The 15,206-nt window shown below is 39.7% G+C and overlaps 1 protein-coding gene across 4 annotated transcripts in view; it reads left to right on the top strand.

Annotated features, from left to right (window-relative positions):
* Window positions 1-14,197, top strand: part of XRN2 (5'-3' exoribonuclease 2) — a 62,811-nt gene extending 48,614 nt beyond the window's left edge. For all 4 annotated transcript variants that reach the window (XM_025264142.3, XM_006062814.4, XM_006062815.4 and 1 more), the window contains 3 exons: window positions 6,552-6,615; window positions 11,369-11,507; window positions 13,651-14,197. In XM_025264142.3, coding sequence (XP_025119927.1) covers window positions 6,552-6,615; window positions 11,369-11,507; window positions 13,651-13,716 — 269 coding nt within the window. In that variant the 3' untranslated portion in view covers window positions 13,717-14,197. The remainder of the gene's footprint in view (window positions 1-6,551; window positions 6,616-11,368; window positions 11,508-13,650) is intronic.
* Window positions 14,198-15,206: the final 1,009 nt, after the last annotated feature.

Genomic DNA, 15,206 nt, shown 5'->3' with positions numbered 1-15,206 from the left:
TTCTTTAGCTACTTTCCCCCCAAAATTGAGCAAATAGTGTTTCTTAGCATTTCCATTTATGTCTGTATGTGGAGTATGTATCAGGATGTAGATACAACTGAAGCATCTAATCAGTTTGAAAGAGCTGTCTGTGCCCCGGGAGCTCACCAGTGGGTGAGGGCACCTCCGGCGGCTAGTTAGAGCCTACTTTTCACTCACACGCTCCTCGTCAGTGCCTTTCTTCTGTGGCTCTTGGCTGTTTACTTCTATCTGCTGGTATCACGGCTTCCCAAGAGGAGAACAAAATGAGATGCAAATGCTAGACCCAGGTATAATCCATCTATCTCTGTGTCTTGGTTTAGTCAGTCATTCTCAAGACTACGGTTGTGATTGTGGGGAATTTCGGAGGTCACTGTGTCGAGTAGAGTGTCTGAGGTTTGAGAAAACAAGTTTGAATAACACAGGTGAAAGAAAGCACGGGCTCCGTGTTAAGCAGCTTCCTTCCATCATCGATCAATGCATTCTGGGTTTGATGTCCTTGATGTATTTTTTTCAAATATACATCAAAGTGAATACAACCATGATGATAACAGGCTTTTTCATGGACCTCCAATAAACCATCTTTTATATCACCTGTGATATGCAACACACTTGGGAAGTATTACCCAGTAGTAGTTCTTATCAGGGCATCACAGACCCAAATGAGAATCTGTATAAGTGGTCCTGGTTCGAGTCCTGGTCAGGGAACTAGATCTCACATGTTGCAACTAAACATCCCACATACCCCAAAGAAGATGGAAGATCCCACTTCTTGTCGCTAAGACCTGGTGCAGCCAAAATAAGATAAATAATAATTTTAAAATAAAAATTAAAAATAGGAAATAGGCTTTGTAGAGTAGGGATTCACTTTGAGCAAGAAACAGGTGGCCCTCCCTGCCTGGTGACTTATAAACATCATTTTCCAGTTGCTTGCTTGTATATATATATAAAGAGTTGATTTTTGAATATTGACTGACAGTGTCACTAAAATTCATTTACTCTGAAGTCTTGTCTGTATGTTCTTTTGGATTTTGCCCTTTTCATTCATGTCATCTGTGAGTAGTGATAGTTTTATGTATTCATTTTCCCATCTTAATGCCTTTGGTCTTTTTTGCTTTATTGCACCACCTAGGGCCTCTAGTGTGATTGAACGTAAGTGGTGATGGTGGGCATCCTTGTTTCATTCCCAGTCTTCAGGGGAAGACTTATTATATTTCACCATTAAGTATGATATTGGCTATAATTTAATTTTTAGGTAAAATTTTAATTTATATTTTAACAACTTAAAAATTTTTATGTATAGATAACCTTTGTTAGGTTGGAGGAGTTTCCTTCTATTCCTTGTTTCTCATGGATGTTGGATTTTATCAGTTGCTTTTCCTCCATTTCTTGAGGTGGTAATGTTTGTTTCTTTGTTTTTTATTTTTTCTTCTTCTGTTACGTGGTGAATGACACAGACTGATTTTTGACTATTACACTAACCTGGCATTACTGGAATGAGCCTAATGTTGATTTATCCGTGTGTGTGTGTGTGTGTGTGTGTGTGTTAGCATTTTGTGGGATATTGATTCATGTCTATGATTTGAGAGACAAGTTCACAGCTTCATACATTCTGGGCTCAAAAAACAAGTTAAAAAGTCTTTCCTACATTTTTATTTCTCTAGTAAGGGTTACTGTGAGATTGTTGTCATGTCTTAATCCTTCGAAGAATTCAGTGGTTTGTGTGAGTTTCTTTTTTTGCAAGAGCTTTTTGAAGCTTTTTAAAGGAGAAAAGTGCACAGTTACATCTCATTTCTAGAACCACAGCTCGGTTGTGGGAAGGCTTGGTGGTGGTTCTGGTTAGGGAGAGAGGCCAAAGTCTGCACTCATCTGTGGCCACACTTGTACAGTAAGCACAGACAAATGCTGCAGCGGTCAGGAAAGGAGATCCCATGTCCTGTGACGTTCTCACCAGTACTCTTCACACACAGCTCAACATAAGATTTGGCTTTCCTTCTTTCTTTTGTTTTTTAAGTTTACTGTCATTAAGATCTTTATGGCATATTTATCTCATGGCCACTTGTGACCTCTCAGTTTCTATTTATGCAGACAGACCTAGTCCCTGCCGTGTATGCCAACCAGTCTGTCCGTCCATCCATCCATCCGTCCATCCATCCGTATCTCTCTCTATATTTCCTGTCTGATTTGTATCTGATCCTTTACATTTACACTTTCATATCTTTTTTGAATACCAAGTGTTTTAGGGTGGTGATACCCTTTTAAGAGGAGCAGTGATAAGATCTTTTCTTATTTTCTCCCCATGAGTCTGTGTTGTCAAGACACTCACTCCCAGAGTGCACGTGTGAAGTGTGCTTGTTTCCCCTCCTATTTTAATTAGATGTGTGTATTCTAAACTGAAAATACTGAAAGTAGTGTGCAGATCCCCAGTCTTGCCTCCTGGAGATCCTGAACTTCTGAGTCCCTGGTTGAGGAGGCAGCTCTCCTGCTGCTTCTGACATAAAATAACGTGAGACTCACCTTAGCCAACAGCGCAAGTGCATGTGGACCCTGACGTGGCATGGTGTGGTGGGCGTGGTCCCAGCTTCCCCTCCACCCCTCGACAGCCTGTGACCTCAGGCAGGCTTTGATCAGTACTCAGCGTTTCTTCATTTCTGAAATGGTACAGAGAACACCCATCTCACAAAATTCCATGGTGAATGAGTTTAAGTTATTAAGTACTTGAACCAGTACCTGGCACATGGTGTGTGCTATGAAAGTATTAAGTGATAAATGATCTTCTATATAGCATTCCTCTCTATAGAATTTTGAACTTCGAGTTTTCAGTAGAAATAGTTTTAGTAAAATTGAGATCTAAACTGGTTAGTCAGTCTTTTAAAATATTTGTAGTATCACAGCTGTTTCTTCATGTGGTGCTGAGTTCCATCAAGGAGAGCCACTGGTCACAGAGCCAGTTTCTGTCAAGTGTCTGCTGCAGGCGTCTCTCTGTCGGTCTTTGATTTGTCTTTGATGTGTCAGTTTTTGGCTGATGGGTGATTGTCCGGGGACTGTTGGAGTCAAGTGCAGCCCTGAGTGCTCGGCATGAATAAAGCATTCGCTTCTGCAGCCTGGAGAACATGGCATGTTACTTCTCTTCATTTCAGTCCGTAAACTTGTCAATTATCTGCATTTGAAAAGTGATTTTTGATTAGTGGCAATCAGTAAACGTGAAATCTTTTCTGTGATTGCCACGCTGATTAGGTAAATTGTCAGTTGAGGAACTGTTGGTAAAGTCTTGGTTTCTGTGGCCGTAGAGCTCTAGAAAACAGATGTGTTTTTAAAGATCATGGGAAAAAATTAGCTCTCATTTTTTTCTCTCTTGTGCTTCTACCTTTCTGAAGTGCAGTTCAGTATCTCATAATTTTTTTTCCCCCCTCTCTAATGGATATTCTGTTAGAGCCATACAAATGAATGATAATAAGTTTGTTTTGCGTTCTACTTCATTACTTCTCAGCCAGGAAGTATTTCTGTTTTATGAACACTTACAGGCCATATATATTGTTCAGAACCACATGAAGAGATTTGTTTAAAGGTAGCCTTGAAGTTTGTCAGTCCTCTTTAGTTTTCTTCTTTGATTGAGAGCAAGAGGTATTTTAAGAGTCGTGTGATGGAATTTTTAAAAGTCGTATAAAATTTGCTTAGGTTTTTAACAAAAAACGATAGTTTTTGCATGTGCTGAGTTTGGAAAGAAGATTGTCTTGGTGGTAAGAAATAGTGAACGAGAAACAGAGGAAAACACCTGGCATACCAGAGTTGGTGGGGTAGGAACTTCGGCTGCTTTCCTGGGCACTTATAGGGATACAGTTAGACTACTGAGAAGGGCTGTGCCTCTCCGAAGAAAACATTTGTGCACAGTGAACTTTACATTCCAGTTCTCCTTAGAAATATTGGTGTGCTTAGTCTAACAATGTGGCATATTCAGACGTAGTGCATATTCTAGAATGTTGAAGGCTTTCCCTCTACTTACCGTGTTCCTGGGAGGAAATACACCTGCTTTTTTTCCCTACCTTTACTTTTCATAAAACCTTAGGATAAACATTTCTGAAGGCTTTTCTTAATGTGAATGTATTTTTTTTATTATCTTCATTCAATTTTCCTCGTATTAGGGGGCAGTCCCGTGGAGAGTGCATACTCTGCCGTGACACTGTATGTAAAGAGACACCATGCAGCCCAAATCGCAGAATTAAGTCTGTTAAAAAGGAGGCCTGGTTCTGGGCTGACCGCAGTGATTTTGGAACGTGTAAAGTACAGAGTTAGACAGGGGTCCGAATGAAATTGACTGTATTTCTTTTGATCTTTTTTTAAATTATTAATTCATTTTTTGGCTGTACTGATTCTTCCTTGCTGTGTGGGCTTCTCACTGCGGTGGCTTCTCTTGCTGCAGAGCACAGGTGAGCTTCAGTAGTTGTGGTTCCCAGGCTCTCAAGCACAGGCTTATAGTTGTGGCCCTTGGGCTTAGTTGTTCCATGGTGATGTTTCTTATATTAGCTAACTTTGTTTAAATAAGACACTAAACTGTAATGCTTCTGGGAACATTTTACCAGTTTTCACAAACTTAAGTTTGGTACAGTATCTGAATAGTTATGGACTACAAGTTTAACAAAGTAATGATTAGAAAAAGTGGCCCAAGTGTTGGTTTTACTGTTGGTAGATTCCTTTTTCGTAATTCATTGAAAATCATAGTGTTTTGGGGTATGTGTATTTTAGATTTCTCTATAGAAATAAACCACACAGGTGAAATGATTGCTGTCTTGTAAGAAGTTCTGGTTTTACCTCCTCTGATTTAGATTTCCAGATGGTGCATAGTGATTCAGACATTACTCCGGCCCGGGCCGGACTAGGGTTCCTGGCCCTGCTTCCTGTGAATTGTGTGGTGATGAACTTCCTGAGTTTCCATTCAGGTCTGAATATCTAATGACCACAGAGAAAGGTCATCAGCATTGTTCTCGGTTTGGCTGCTACTAATTTGGTTTTTAGGGCTTCCCGGTGGCTCATTGGTAAAGAATCCTGCTGCCAGTGCAGGAGATGCAGGTTCAATCCCTGGGTTGGGACGATCCCCTGGAGAAGGAAATGGCAACCCACTCCAGTGTTCTTACCTGGAGAATCCCATGGACAGAGGAGCTGGTGGGCTACAGTCCATAGGGTCACAAAGAGTCGGACACAACTGAGCAACTAAACAACAGTTTGGTTTTAAAGAGATGACAGGGAGGCATAATTCAGATTGACTGGAAATGCCATCCCTCTTTCAGTTTGGAATGGCATTCTGCTTAGGAGTGATGGAGATGAAGGCCTCACTCATGCACGCGCCATTGGCCCGGGACTGGGTGGCTCCCCTAGGCTGGTTTGTCCACCTCGGAGGCTTTCTTTGGGCCAGCACCTTGGCCATGTTGCTTCCAGAGCTGAAACAGCCAGGTGCTTCCTGCTGGAACCCTTGTGAGCAGCCAGGTGCCTTTACTTGTTCCTGATTCTCCTTGGCAGGAGGTTTTAAAACACCGTTCTACTTGTCTTTCTTTTTCTCCTCAAGTAAACCCAGATTGCATCTTTTTGGTTGCTAACCAGAGATAAGCTTTCATTTCTTCTTTCCTTTAAGAAAGTAATTTTAAAAAGCATGTTTCTAGTTTGTGTTTCCATTAAAATGTGAGCTTGAATACATTATGGTAAGCCTTGTTGTCCTTGGGCCTTGGGAGTCTGGAGGCCTTACTGTCCTCACACAGAGACCTCATTAGACAACTCCTGGAACAGCTGGTCACACTCAGACCCTGCCAGAAGGTGGCCGAGGTGGCCGAGAGTGGGGGCCAGAGCGGCGGACAGTTGATACCAACTGTGGGCTGCGCTGGGGGTGCCCTGCAGCCCATTTACACAGAGGGCCAGCAGCCACTTACCTGTTGCTTGTCATTCGTTCAGTATTCCCGGCTTCGCTGCATGTTAGGGGAAGAGGTTTGACTGTCAGAAAACAGCAGGAAAGTAGGCGATCCCTTGTAAGCACATCCTCTGGCCTGTTTTGGAGAGACTGTGCTGTCTGCGTCCTGTTGGCACCACTCAGAAAGTCAGGGTGCTTTCCAGTTGACATGTTTAACGGGCAGATTTTAGGCTTTCTATTAAAGTTACTATTTGTTCAGTTTTTGTTTATGGATAAAGCCAAAATTCCATCGTTTTGCACAGCATTTAAAATATGAATGTAAAATACATACATTTGTCTTTGCATACACACGTACACACATAGCAAGGGAGAGAGAAACGTGAGTTTAATGAGAAAGGCTTCTAAAACTAAAAGCTATGTTTTCTTATCAAAGGAGAAATAATTTTACAGACAAATTTGTTGACTTTGTTGATTTCATATCTTTTCACTTTCCATGGTGTATAATTATGCTAGTTAGTATATTCAGTCTCAATTTTTCCCAAGAATTGTTAATTATAATATATTTGGGTAGCTGAATAATAATTACTTTTCCAAAAAAAAAAATCTGCTGTTTAATCCTTTCCTGTTTATCTTCCAGATGTGAGGCCCCAGGACTCCTGGCGAGGTCCCCCTCCCCTTTTCCAGCAGCAAAGATTCGACAGGTAATGCAGACATGAGTTTTCAGTAATTTTTCACACCAGCATTTGAGGTTTGGGCTTTCTCTATAGTATGAAATGTACTTTCTCCCCTCTAAAGAATTTCTTTTGGGCCTGTTCTTTAGGAAAATACATGGTTAACATATTGAAGCAAAAGATTCGTATTTATATAGTTTCCTGCTTTTTTTGATTCCTAGCCTTTACTTTATTGATGCATTTGAGATGCCCTGAAAAATGCAACACAGAGAGCTTAAAATTGTATTAGGTTTTGGTCAGGCTAAACAAATTTCTTTTTAGAAGAGTTGTGCAGCTTAATGAGGCATAACTAATGGGGTTCCACTTTTATCATTTCTTTGCCGGCAACACAGTGTCAGTACAGACCAACCATTGATTCTTGCTGCAGACCTCTTGAAGTCCTAATCAGCTTCTGTGGTCCAACTTTTTCAGGGTTGACAAGCTTATTGTAGTGCAGTGTCACTGTAGGTCAGTAGTTATTAGTTGCCACTGAAAACAGTTTCTTCAACTACTTAAGACTGAACTGAATTAAACGCAGAAGGGACTCAGAAGAGGATTATGGGATCTGCAGTCTAATAAGTACCACGGACGAGGAAGAATGTGACATGGTTTAATAACAAGGGATGTTTGACATGTGTTCTTTCATTGATAAGTTGTGCTCGCCTAAGTCAGGTGGTCTCTGCACGACAAGGCAGCCAGGCGTGTTATGAATAATTATATTAACATCTGAAGAATAATTTTTAAGGATAGCTTTAAAGTCTGTCGTCTCATGCTGGTCTTGTCCGCATCGGTAGATGCTGAGACGAGTTTAAGCCTCCTCCTAGCACGGCTTCCTTCTTTGCCTTCCCAGTCCTGATCTGTTTTGTTCGCCTCTCCTCTGCCGTTTTAGCAGTCTGATGTGTTCACATCTGAAATGAATGAAGTGTTGTTATTTGAACAGGGTTATAACCTCTACCCCCTTTAAGAAAGTTCCTTTTTTAGAGACTCCAAAACCTCATTTCATTATTTTCTTCAAGAAGAGAAAAGAAATTATGTTATTCGATTGTTTATTAATAGTATCAGCTACTTAGTGCAAGCTGCATTTTAATTTAGAACAGCTGCTCTTGCCTGTGTTTATGTTCTGCTTTCAGTGTGAGTGCTCAGGGCACATGGTATGTGCCACTTCAGCACCCTCAGAGTGGCACCATCGTCACACTAAATGAGTGAGGGGTGAATTTTTCTTAATACATATTATCACATTCACACTGATCTTACCTTAGATGACCGTCTTCTGCAGAACGTTTGTCACGTTTGATGTTTAAGATTTGGTTTCCCCACTTTGTTGCTTGCTTTTTCCCATGTTATTAAATACTCACCGATATTAATAATCACCAAAGAAACATGAATTCATTTTTTCCTCCTGTCACCCCTTTGAAGTAGATGTTGTTACTTTTACAGATGAGGAAACTGAAGCCCACAGTTCAGTAGCTTATCTGAGGTCTCTCTTCCATACCGTTCTTTACCAAGAAACTTTTCACCCGAGCAAAACTCATCAGAAAACTGGCTCTGAGCATCCTGTCCCGTGAAGCCACAGGGACTTCAGAGAAGTCCTTCCCCTTCTGAGGCACCCTTTCTTCAGTCCTGCAGCTTTCCTTCCCTCTCCCCATTAAGCCCCCCTAAGATCGTCACTTATGTCCTGACATCCGTGGGTTTTTCTTTGATCTATGATCTGTGCCCTAGTCAAGTTGGTATCTTCCTGATTGACTCTGTGAACCCAGCAGATTTGAGGTGTGTTCTGTTGGAGTTTTGGTTTACTTTCAGTCAGAAACTAAAACCGTGCCATAAGGCAGAAGTTACGTGTGAGCTTAATAGAATTCTTTCTTATGTCTTAGAGCGTGGTCATTTAAGAAACACACTGTTTATTCTTAAAGAAAACAAAGTTTGAATTTAGCCTCCTAAACTTCTCCATTAGCCAGCCTTTCAGCAGATACATCACTCATTTCTGTAGCCTGTGTCAGTCTAACCTTTCTGACCTTACATGACATAGAGGAGAAAAGACAAACTCACTTTGACTTTGCTGAGATGTCACAACTGGTAAGTAGAATTCTTGCTAGAACCAGGTTTCACTGATCATTAGTTCAGTACTTTTCCACCGCACTGTTAAGTGTTTGGTTGAGAACCCTCTTAGAGAAGAAAACTTTTTAAGTGTACTTTTTTTTTTAAACATAAACTACACTGTTTCTTGAATTAATTCCTACCTTGAGATAGTATTTATAATTCATATGTTCATTTCACTTAAATTACAACAGGAACACCCCGCTCCCACCTTTGCCTCCCCTCAAAAGGACAACCTAGCCGTCATCATGATGGTGATCGAGGTCCAGCTCGTGCCTCCTCCTCCCCTGGGTGCTGCCCTGTTGTCTGTGTCCTTGCCAGTGGGGGAGTCTCTTTTCTGGCCATATCTTATCCAAAGTGGCCATTTAGTTTTTTAACTTAATAGGTACTAAGCTCAGTCGTAGATTTTTAAAAGCTGATTTGTCATATACATATATGTGTGTGTGTGTGTGTGTGTATTTATAAATTTAAAATATTCCAATGAGTAGTATATAGTTATGTCATACTGCCAGCTACTTTCCAAAATAGTAATTCAGAAACTTATGAATATTTTTGCCATCCATGGTGAGGAATGCCTCAAATAAGTTGCTTCAATCAATAGCTACTCATTAAAAAAAATATGTGGCAGCCTCAGCACTTCCATCTCAGATTTAGAATGTATTTTCCAGGGCAGATTTCAGTTTGTAAAAGTATTTGCAAACTGATATAATTAGTATAGAAATAGGATAAACTTAGGTAAAATAAAGGCCTTTCTGCCACTACCAAGCAGAAGAGGGTAGTTCATACAAGTCCCTCTTACATGGCTCTTTCCATTTAATTAATTATTTTTGTAACTGTTTGATTATTATTTTTATAAATATTTTTGTCAAAACCCATTTCAGGTAATCGTTTTAAACCAAAAGGAGAACTTTGTGCTCCTACACTGTGGCCTTGTTCCTGTCTTTAGGTCATAAAATAATGGAGAAGTGCATTTATAATGTATTTTAGCCATGCCAGCTGATTTTCCTGAAACTCAGTTGACTGAGTTTTACTGTTGTAAAACCGTGGAGAAAACATGGTCACAGCTCATAAACAGTGTGTGAGCTGTACGTGAAACAAGCGGGTTTTGCATTAATGGCCCGATTTTCACGAGCCTCCTTGGTCACAGCACGAACCTTAACTGCTCAGTCCTGCAGAGACTGGAAGAGACTGTGTCTTCTCTGCATACAGAGCCGTTCCTGCTTGACAGTTGAGCCATTCTCGCTGAAATATATTTGTATTAGTGAATTCAAAAGTAAGTAAAAGCCCCGAATATATGCATATTCTTTCTGAGGTACAGATTTTTCAGTTTATTTCGACTCACAGCAGATTATATTATTATATTATTAGAGTTCTGGTCCCACCACTAACTGAAGAATAGCACTGGCCTTTCTAGGATTCTTTAGAGAGCACTTCTTGGAGACATCACACAAAAATAGTTATCTTTGCTGGTTTTGTTTGTTTTTTTAAAGAGCAAGCTCCAAGTGAAGGAAGGAGAGTGGGGGTGGAGAGGATGGATTCAGGCTTGAATAGCTGTGAGAAGAATGCATTACCCGGTGAGCCCAGCTTTGGGCTTTCCCCACTAAGACCTAGGCAGTGAGATTCATATGCTGATGTGGTCATAGCTAATACCAGCTACTCAGTGCTTTAGCAAATTTCAGGTTTTCTTATAATTCCTCCCAATGTCTGTAACAGCCCCCAAAGCTTCTACTGCTGAAGTACACTAGGGAATTTTGCTACTGTTTATTCTTGGTAGTGACTGTTGAATAAAATGGAAGTTGAGGAAAATACCTCAAGAAAGCTATGTCATACAGGGTGATTGCCTTTAGAGGGTAAATCTTTGCTACACTGTTTATGTGACAGCTTTAAATTGTTATGATTTAATACTTCATACCTGTTGTTTTGTATCTGCAGAGTTAAAATAGGCACTTGAAAACAATTAAAACATTTCTTTTGACCAGTAATCCGGGCCAGCAAACTGGGTTATAATAGCTTTTGAATCTGTGTTCCCATGTAAACTGTACACCAAATGCCAGTCAGTCCATGCCAATTAGTGCTCATGTTGCTAGGTCACCGTGGTCAATTGAAAGCTGCATCAATAGAACTTGAAAAGGTTTCCTCCTGATCAGACCTTCTGACATATTGAGCAGAATAATGGATGGGAAAAAACAGCCAAGCCCCCTACCCTAGATTCAAAATACTCAGCAGTAAGAATTCATTTGCAGCATGCAATTAACTAGAAAGAATGGACTCGAAGAACGAGCCTGGACATTTTTAAAAATAAAGCTTCATCCTCTTGTCTCGTGCATGTTTACTCTTTGGATAGCATCTTAAAATGTAGCCAGCTTGGTGATCTTGGGTCCAAAACTTTAGTGACTAAAAAGGAAACTTTACAATTGAAGATGAACAATTTTTTTTTTTTTAAGTCAGATCTTTCTGATTCAACTGAGTTTTAAACAAATGCTGATATTTCATGAAATATGTTACACTACACTCGCTGTGAGGGACCTAGAGGCCACTCTGATCCTATATATCCCATACGACAAATCCAGGCACATTGGATTGTCCCAAATTTGGAAATGATACCTGCGAGATTTTTGACCTTTAATGTAAATGTGATGCTTTTCCACAGAGGTGTTGGGGCCGAACCTCTGCTACCATGGAACCGGATGCTCCAAACCCAAAATGCAGCCTTCCAGCCAAACCAGTACCAGATGCTGGCTGGGCCAGGCGGGTATCCACCCAGACGTGACGATCGTGGAGGGAGACAGGTGATGGATGTGGTGTGGGCTTTGGGGTGGAAAGCTTACTGCTCACTTTGTCCTAACCGTACCTCTTGGGACTCAGTGGTTGGTTGGTTGTTTTAAAATATCTCTGTGTAAGTACTGTTAAGAGTAGCTCAGTTTCCCTTGGATCTCTCATTAAAAATGTTTATGGGGTGAGTATCTGCCTCACTAAATAGGTTGTACTTTGAAGATGCTGAAGAATTTTCAGACCAAAAGCCCCTTTAATCACAGCAGTACAATATTTAGCACAAATATGGTCCAGCACCAAAACATATTGTTTCTCTTTATAATGTTGCTTTTTGTTTTATTAGAAACTAGATCTCTCAAAATGAATGGTAATTTTATAGAAGCTGAAAGTAATCTCTCACCTTTTCAGCTGTTACCTTTATTCCCCTTAGGAGTTTTCTGTCTTGATTTATCGTTTGTGTCTTCATGGAATGAAATCTCTCCTAATTTCCCACTTTGTTAAACTAAATTTAAACCAGCTATACATTGAATGAGTATAGTAATTCCTAGACAGATTCAGTAAGAGGAAGCTTTATTTCCTTCTCTTTATAATACATCCATTTGTAGCGACATTTAAGCCTGAGGTCTGTTTGCCTCAGTCTGTACCTCAGCCATTTGACACCCTGGCCAGTATTTACATGCTCCTTAATCCAGTGCTTGCCAGAGAGCAGGGTCTGAACGCAGTGATTCAGAGTGTGTAGTATTCGTGGAGTTGGTGATGTGAAGTGGTTATTAAATTGCTTACCTTGTGTTACCTCAGCCTTTTGCAGTGCCTCGAATATTAATTTTCTAACTCAGGTTCTTGCCATGTGTCCCTTTCTTCTGACAACTGAGAAGAATCTCTTGCCAGCTAAGAAAAATCTTTTCTTCACACTTTTTTTGGTGTACTCTTAAAAGTCTCAGTTCACTTTATAAGAAAATAATCATCTTAGTTGTCCTTGGAGAGAATTTTGTTAACAGTTCTTTAGATGTATAATATTACTTGACATACTGTCTGCCCAGAATCTCTACAGATGATATCAGCAGGTTCTTTAGATTGAGACTTTATGCTGCTCGAGTCAAGGTGAAAGGAAGGTGTACCTGCAACTACAAGTTGCTCTGGAGAAATTTGAGTCCAGTCCCCTCATTTTCCAAGTCAGGAGTTGAAACCTCAGATCTGCTGTTCAGCAGCAGAGCTGGGGGTGCCTGTTAACTTCTGACCCCAGTTCAGTGGCTCTCCTGCCTTCTTTAGGGGAGACCCTCCCTTTAGAGGAGCTTTCTGCTGTTCAGGAGGTATAATTGTTATTCACTCAGGAGATCTAAATCATTTAGGACCTTTTGGAAATACATTTCTTTTTCAGCCTTTTTTCTGCAAAGATTTCTTTTTCAATTAGAATTTTGAAGCACTGTTAAATTGTAGAAGCTCACTGTTAAAACCAGTAAAACTATACTTTCAGTATATTTTTAGTGGAGAACTAGTAAAGTGCTCTGAGCCAGTATGGGGAAAAGGGTCCATTTTAGAATCCTCCCTAGAAACGAGGAGTTGTGATGGCAGACACATCACATTTATCTTTAGGTTGTACCTAAATGGTGTTTGGAAGCATACTAGGAAATGTTATGAAAGTTCCCTGTAATTGATTATGTAATAACCTAATGTGGTCTACTATTATTTATAGCTAAACAAACAAAAACGCCTAAAGGCTTCAGCTGAGGCAGCAAGCTCCTGCCTTGGTTAAGCAAAATGGCTTTCCTAGTCTAATATGTCTGAGGATGACATGGGCACCTTCCCACAATGTGGCCTGAAATACCATGGGGGCTGGTGGTGGGTGAGACTGACAAGTGTTTTACACAAGACACTTAACTGTCCTTCATTTGTGTACATTTTAAGGAATTTCTTAGGTTCTTGTTAAGGCTGATTTGGTTAGTTGTCAGTGATAGCATTTATGCTAATTTCTACTCGCGTGCAGCTTTGGAAAAGGCTGAAAACCAAATACACGTGTTTATGGAGACCATCCATGTGATATACCTATAAGAAATAGTCCCTTTCTTTTTAGTGTGTTTTTCCATTGAGAAGTAAGATTAATTTCTTTGCAGGAGTGTTAATCCACAAAGTAAACTTCCTTTTTTTTTTTTTTTCCTTCAGGGATATCCCAGAGAAGGAAGGAAATACCCTTTGCCACCACCCTCAGGAAGATACAGTTGGAATTAGGCTTTTGTAAAGCTTTCCCAGATCCTTTCATCATTCTACAGTTTTATGCTATTTGTGGAAAGATTTCTTTCTCAAGTAGTAGTTTTTAATAAAACTACAGTACTTTGTGTATTTCTTTTAACTGTATATTTCTACTGATCCGATCTCACTGTTTTATGTTGCTTTCCAAAGATGTGTGTTGCATAATACAGTGGATCTGAATTTATTATTGCTTGTAAAACACATTTGATGGAATAGGAATACTGGTTTTTCATTATGGTTAAAAATCAAACCAGCTGTGGATTTCAAAACACAGTGTATTCTAGATCATCTAAGATCCATGCTGATTTTTAATGCACAAGAATTAAGTATGAACTCTTGAGCTGGAACCCTCAGCTAACTAGAGTGTATATTGTTCAGTATTTCTTTGGGAACATTTCATTGATGTACTTGTCATATGGAAATTTCTGGACTTTAGTAAAAAACAATGCAAAACTTAGAACTCTGGTCTCTTTTGTTGTTTTTCTTTTACAGTATTTAAACTTTGAAAATCTTGGCAAGTGTATGGTTGTTTTTTTTTTCTTTTTTTATCAATATATCAGAATTTTCTACAATTAGATGTCAAAAGAAAATCAATGAAGTAGATTTTAAGAGGATATGGTCAGAAAGACAACCCATCTGACTCACGTATGCCTTTCCACTACTAATTTGGCAAATTATAAAATCTTCATGAGATTATCTACATTTTACAGATTTCATGCATATTTGTGCTGCAGTTTTAAAGATTTGTTTTAAATCTTGGAGAATTCTCAAAGTTTGAGAAAAGTTCAGGGGGTGGTGATGAGAGAGAGGTGAGGAAGACTGTGGTATAAACAAACTTCTAGTTACAAAATAAATGAGTCATAGGATGAAATTTACAGCATGGAGAATATAATAATATTATTTTTGTATGGTAACAGATGGTAACTAGATTTATTGTGGTGATCATTTAGTAATGTATAGAAATCTGGAATCAGTCTATGCCCCTGGAACTAATGCAGTGTTGTAGGTCAGTTATACTTTAGTTGAAAAAAAAAAAAAAAACCACAACGGAAGAGCAGAAAGAAAGAAGAAAACTTGAAAAGTTTTGGACTTCCTTAGAGGTCCAGTGATTAAGAATCTGCCAGCCAATGCAATTCCCAGTCCAAGAAGATTCCACATGCCATGGGGCAACTACGCCCCAGCACTGCAACTACTGAAGGCCACTTGCCCTAGAGCCTGTGCTCAACAACAAGGAAAACCCGCACACCAAAACTGGAGAAACCCAGAGCGCAGCAATGAAGATCCAGCACAGCCAGAGATGAATAAATAAAGGATTTAAAAAAGAAAACCTGAAAAGTTTAATTCCTAGCTAAATTGCCTATGCTCCTTGGTATATTTTTGCATTATTTCACAATAGATTCTAAATTTGTACTCATTTTTTCCTTGCTAGTAAGTACACTCATTCCTTAAGTGTATGCTTGCAGGTCACA

This window comes from Bubalus bubalis, chromosome 14 (genome assembly GCF_019923935.1).
Source record: "Bubalus bubalis isolate 160015118507 breed Murrah chromosome 14, NDDB_SH_1, whole genome shotgun sequence".
Taxonomy (NCBI): Eukaryota; Metazoa; Chordata; class Mammalia; order Artiodactyla; family Bovidae; genus Bubalus; species Bubalus bubalis.
This window is presented reverse-complemented; position numbering and strand designations above follow the sequence as displayed.